This window comes from Mastomys coucha, unplaced genomic scaffold (assembly GCF_008632895.1).
Source record: "Mastomys coucha isolate ucsf_1 unplaced genomic scaffold, UCSF_Mcou_1 pScaffold1, whole genome shotgun sequence".
NCBI classification, from domain to species: Eukaryota; Metazoa; Chordata; class Mammalia; order Rodentia; family Muridae; genus Mastomys; species Mastomys coucha.
In genome coordinates, this window is record NW_022196891.1 from 2647139 (window position 1) to 2652575 (window position 5437).

General features: G+C 41.7%; 1 protein-coding gene across 1 annotated transcript in view; it reads left to right on the forward strand.

Moving 5' to 3' along the window:
- The window catches only part of Phlpp1 (PH domain and leucine rich repeat protein phosphatase 1), a 213732-nt gene that overhangs the window by 130332 nt on the left and 77963 nt on the right, over nt 1-5437 (forward strand). The window contains exon 4 of the mRNA XM_031379886.1: nt 3202-3368. Within this exon, the coding sequence (XP_031235746.1) occupies nt 3202-3368 (167 nt within the window). The remainder of the gene's footprint in view (nt 1-3201; nt 3369-5437) is intronic.

Genomic DNA, 5437 nt, shown 5'->3' on the forward strand with positions numbered 1-5437 from the left:
ATATTTTAGACTGTAGTTATCTTTAACTGATCTGAAGGTCAAATCTATTCACATTGTTTGTGTAACTGCTCAACATGATGGGGATATGGACTAGGTCTAGAAGCAATCTTGCTGAGCCTTTCTTGAGTTTTAAAAATGAGAGGAGTAGGAGGCAGAAGGGGTGGCTTAGTGGTTAAGAACACTAGTTGCTCTTCCAGAGGACCTGGGTTCAATTCCCAGGTTCTACATGGAAGCTCACAAGTATCTGTAACTCCAGTCCTAGGGAGCCCAGCACACCCATGGTGTATAGACACATGTGTAGGCTGAACACTTACTCACATAAAATAAAAATAAAAGGTTTAAAACATTTCTTAAAACTGAGAAGGGTATATTGATATTAGTCAGGTATGTATTAGGTGATCTACTTCAGAGATGAAGAAACTGATGGATGGAGAGATGAAGTGACTTGTCTAAAGCCACTTGACTAGAAAAGTCATCTTATACATACTGTTTGCTGGTTTAATATATGTCACAGTAGCTTCTGCCAAACAGATTTATGATTCAGTTGTGAGGTCCTTGAGAAGTCCCTCCCATAACAAGAAGTGTAGACATTTCACACATAGGGTAGTTGCTTTTACTTTCAAGATTTTCAGAACATTGATTGATTGATTGATTGATTGTTCCTTTCTCACTGACTTCTAAAGTTTGATTTGATGTTTCTCAGTTATTCACTGGGTAATCACTGTTCTTCAGTTGGACAAGAGATTTGTGGTTGGAATGTGCAGAGCCATGATGTCAGGAATGAAGGTCCCACTGGCTGTCACCCTTTCTGTGGAATGTTTGCTTAGCTGATGGCCTCTCTATTTCTCTGGAGAGCATCCATCACTTGTTACTGTTTCCTTTTCATACCCTAGCTCTTGCTTGTTCTAGGGACTGCTTTTCTGTGTTCTAGTTAAGACACCATTTTCTTAAGAGTTAGGAGAATGTTCTTCCTTCCTTCCTGGTTTCCTGGTGATATCTAACTGTGGTCCAGGCCCTGGCCTGATGGGTGTGGTTAGTAGTGCAGGTTCCTGTTCACACCCTGGGCCTAGTACAGCTGTGGCCTGCCTGAAGCTCAATTTACTTTAACCTTGAAGTTGAAGGCAGGAGTTGAGTCTTCACTATGGAGTTTGTTAGAAATTAAACTCAGTATTCTATCTTCAGCTGTCCTCAGGGCCACACTTCCTTTCTATAACAATAACTTACACGTACTGGGAAAGGAAGCTGGACAAGAACGCTGAGATGTACCCGGGTGGCTTTTTCATTAATAGTTCCTGTGTGTGTAGATTGTGGGAAGGATGTGAGCTTTAATAGCAGCTATGTAGGTGGAGCACAGCTTCTTGGTTGGATGTCCAGCTTTTCTTCTCTGGGAACAGTGCTTTTCTCTTTGGATGAGGTGTCTGCACTGGTGGACTCACTTCTTTGTTTTGGTTCCAGGATATGGTCTGCTCACTGGAGAAGCTTGAGGTAGCCTTTGTGATCTTCTGGGTTGCCCCCTGCCCTGCCCCATGGCTGTTGCATGTTGGATTCACAGTCTGACTCTAGATGTTCCTGTTTGCACTGCGGTTCCCTTGAGACCATGCTGGCCGATCTTATCCTGTTCCTGTGCCCACTTCCTCCTGCTTCTAGCAGTAACAATTTTAGTCCAGAATGAGGAATGGAGCAAGGACAACTTGAAGTTTAATTATTTTCTCTTTGTCCAAAGGGAGCAGTGTTAGACTTCTGTTAAAATGAAACTTTTTTCTTCTAAGTAGTCTCCAAGGGAACTGTGTACTAGGAAGGCTGGAGGCAAACTGGTGTAGGCGGCTCAATTACCTGTGAGGTGGGCCGTTGACTCTCTCCTGCACAGTATCTGAGGGTAGTGAGTACTCAGGGAGGTTGTTTCAGTAAACAAGATGTAGCATTCTGTCCCTACAAGCCCCACATCCTTTTCCTTTACATCAGGAATTTGGCTGTCTTTGGAGTTTTCAGTTTTCATGGCGTAAATTCAAGGAAAGCTGAATTGCCAACTCAGACTTCTGTATTCGAGCCTTTGTGCACAGCATCATTTTGCTTCATATGTACAATGCAATTTGTCTTTAATGCAAGTATGACCTCAGCATAAATTTGGGAATTAGTGCATATAAACTACGAGTAATTCTATTTTGTAGCAATAGCAATAAAAATAGTAGCGGCATTTACTGATGGTTTTTCTGAGCTATGAAGGTGGGACTAGGTGCCATTCTAATAGTGCTATATAGACATGAAAACTGAGTCTCAGAAGAGATCAATGATCTGGTGGCGCTTGGATAAGAATCTGTGCCCTTGGGGCCCAGAGCCACATTCCCAGGACTCTGTTCTGCTTCTTCTGGGTTGGGGCAGGGGTTGGGGGGGGGGCTGGAATTTGGTAACAGAAAAGTACATCAGGTTGATCAAGGATAAAAAGTAAAATGTTCCTTCATTAATTTACTCATTCATTTTTGCAAAGTAAAACTAACTAAGTTAGGCAAAGGCTTAGAACTATGGTGTTACAACATCTGCTGTCAGAGAGCCAAGATATTTAACGTGGGCTAAATCTCCTCCCTTTCATTATAAATCAGCATTGTAATCCTGGAGGACATTTGGGTTTATCCAGTGCACTTTGTCTCTCCACCATGCATGTTCGTTTGTAGCCCTGGGATCCTGGCCTTGGTAGGAACTATTTAATGAGGAAGGCAGTGGATATCTGGATAATCATTTAGATAGACTTTGTTTTGTGCAAAGCATCTACATGAGGCAAAGCACAATCAATGTATAATTATCTCACTGAAATTAGCACACACTACATCTGCCTTCTGTCTAGCGCATGATTGTGTATTTCCTTTAAACTCTTGTGTTAGTTTGTTCATAATTCTCTTACTTGAGTGTTTTTATTTTTTTATGGGATTAAAACCACCTGTAGGAGAGACTAGTGACATCAGTAAGCCTAACAAGGTCACTATGCTCTTTGGAGCCCTGTGCTAGGTTACTTAGGCATGTTCTAGTGCAGTTTTTACAGTAGCAGGTTGTTTTGTGCCAAGTGTATATATACTTCATCTCTTTGTATTTGGACAGGAAGTGCTACTTTCATGGTGTTCCTGAGTTCCCAAAAGGGAACGTCTCATTTCTATGTATAGACAATAATTAACGGGAAAAATTAATCAAGTGTATTCTTTCTTTCTCCAGGTCGCATCACAGCGCATTAGCTCAGTAGACCTCTCCTGTTGTAGCCTTGAACATCTACCTGCCAACCTCTTTTACAGCCAAGACCTTACTCATCTCAATTTAAAACAGAACTTCCTAAGGCACAACCCCGCCCTCCCAGCTGCCAGAGGACTTGGTGAACTGCAAAGGTGAGCCTGCACAAGTGCTAGGATCCCTTGGAAGGGATGGGGGAACCAGACCAGTTGGGAATGGTCTCTTCACTATCTTGACAGGTGTAGTGTATATACGTTCTTCTCTTCAAAAGGCAATGGAACATGATTTTGCTTTATAGTAAGAACAGTATCAGCTAGTACTCCAAAATTTTCTCTAAGGTTTCTTACCTTTAAAATTATGGCCTGTAGTTATCCATTGGGTAGATTTACATAAGAGTAGTTCTTTTTAAAACAAACTTCATTCCTTACATTATCTGCAAATAGACTGAAAATTTCATGGTATTTAGTGTGTTTCTTCTAAGTTCAAAGGTCTATTTAGAATAAATTACTTGTTTTGAAATTTATGGATCAGTTTTTCCTCATGAAATCACATGTCTTAGAAATATAAGATCCAAGGTTTAAGTCCAAAACTCTGTGACGTCTGGATATCAGTATGTCCAGCTTGAGTCACGTGCATCAGCTAGGAGAGTCTGCCTCACTGTGACTAAGAATACCTCTCATGAAGATCTGAGTTTCCGTGTTCCTGCCTTTCCCACTTTGGAGCAGTGACCAGGTATGGTTCTGTGGGACATGAAGCCTCTGTGCCTATGCATGCAGAGACTACTGAAAGGAGGTAGTTGTGTTCAAGGAGCAGAGGAATTCGTACCTAGGTGGCCGATATGCTTAGAGAGAAAGCTATGCTGATCAGCCATTGTGATTATATGTCTGGTTTTTAATACCCAGAAAGAAGAATCCAACCACATTTTACTGTGAATAAGGTAGTATTTTTAACAGTTAACTTCAAAGTTAGTGTGCCTGTTTCTCAGTGTCATTGCCGCATTTCCGTCCATTTGTGTCCCTGTGGTTTGTTCTGATTTTCCGTCCATTTGTGTCCCTGTGGTTTGTTCTGATTTTCCTTCTCCCCCTCCACCATTCCCCCTAGACCCTGAGAGAGTATGCTAATTGTTTTTCCAAAAAGTTATGAATATTCTTCTTTAATTCTAAACCTAATTTTGACAAAAGGTATCTTAGGCTAGAAAGTAGCATTAGGAATCATGTAAACTAAGCCTGTATGAGGGACGCCATCTATAGAATATTAGGACAGATATGGGTCAGTGGTGATCTGAGGAGAAAGTTAGGTGCTGGGAATACAGAATGACTTGAAGGCATTTTCATTTATCTATGTAATGTTTACTTCTTTAAGAAGAAAAACTGTAGAGGTAAACATAGCAAAAAATGTTAATATTTAACAAAGGGGATTTTAAATGTCTGGTCAGCATTATTTTCTCTATTCTTGTACTTACATGTTCTATAGTAATCCAAAATTAAAACCAACATAAGATGTGTTTCTTATCCTTTACAGGAATATTCACAAGAGTATCTATAAAATAAGCGAATATCCAGATAGACCCAAATCCAGCAAGATGCAGGTCCTACCTTGCCTGTTGTTTCTTTCAGAGACTTCAAGTTGCCTGAGACACCTAATATTACCTCCACCTTGGCCCCACCCTGAGGACTCCTGAACTGTCTTTGAACATTCCCTATTCAGTCCTCCTTCTAGCCTTCCTGCATCCCATCTCTCCTCCTCTTCCTCCTTCCCTCCCTCCCTCCTCCTTCTCTCTACACACCCCCCTCTCTCACAGACACACAGACACACACACACACACACACACACACACACACACATACACACACACAGGTGCACATACACACAGGCACACACACAGGCGTGCACACAGGCACACACACATACAGGCACACACAGAGGTATGCACACAGGTCACACAGGCACACACACACAGGCACACACACAGGCGCACACACAGGCACACACACACTTCCCTTACTGCCCTGTACCATCCTGTCAGCTGCACCTGGGTTGGAATTCTTTGTGGAATGAGACTCATTGTTTCCCACCCCAGCTAGCCAGTTTCTTGTCTTTTCTTTCACACATTTCATGATTTTGTTTTATTTTGTGTTTTAAAAAACAAATACCTCTTGACAGCACACCTTAAGGAGCTAGAACAAAAAGAAGCAAATTCACCCAAGAGGAGTCGAAGACAGGA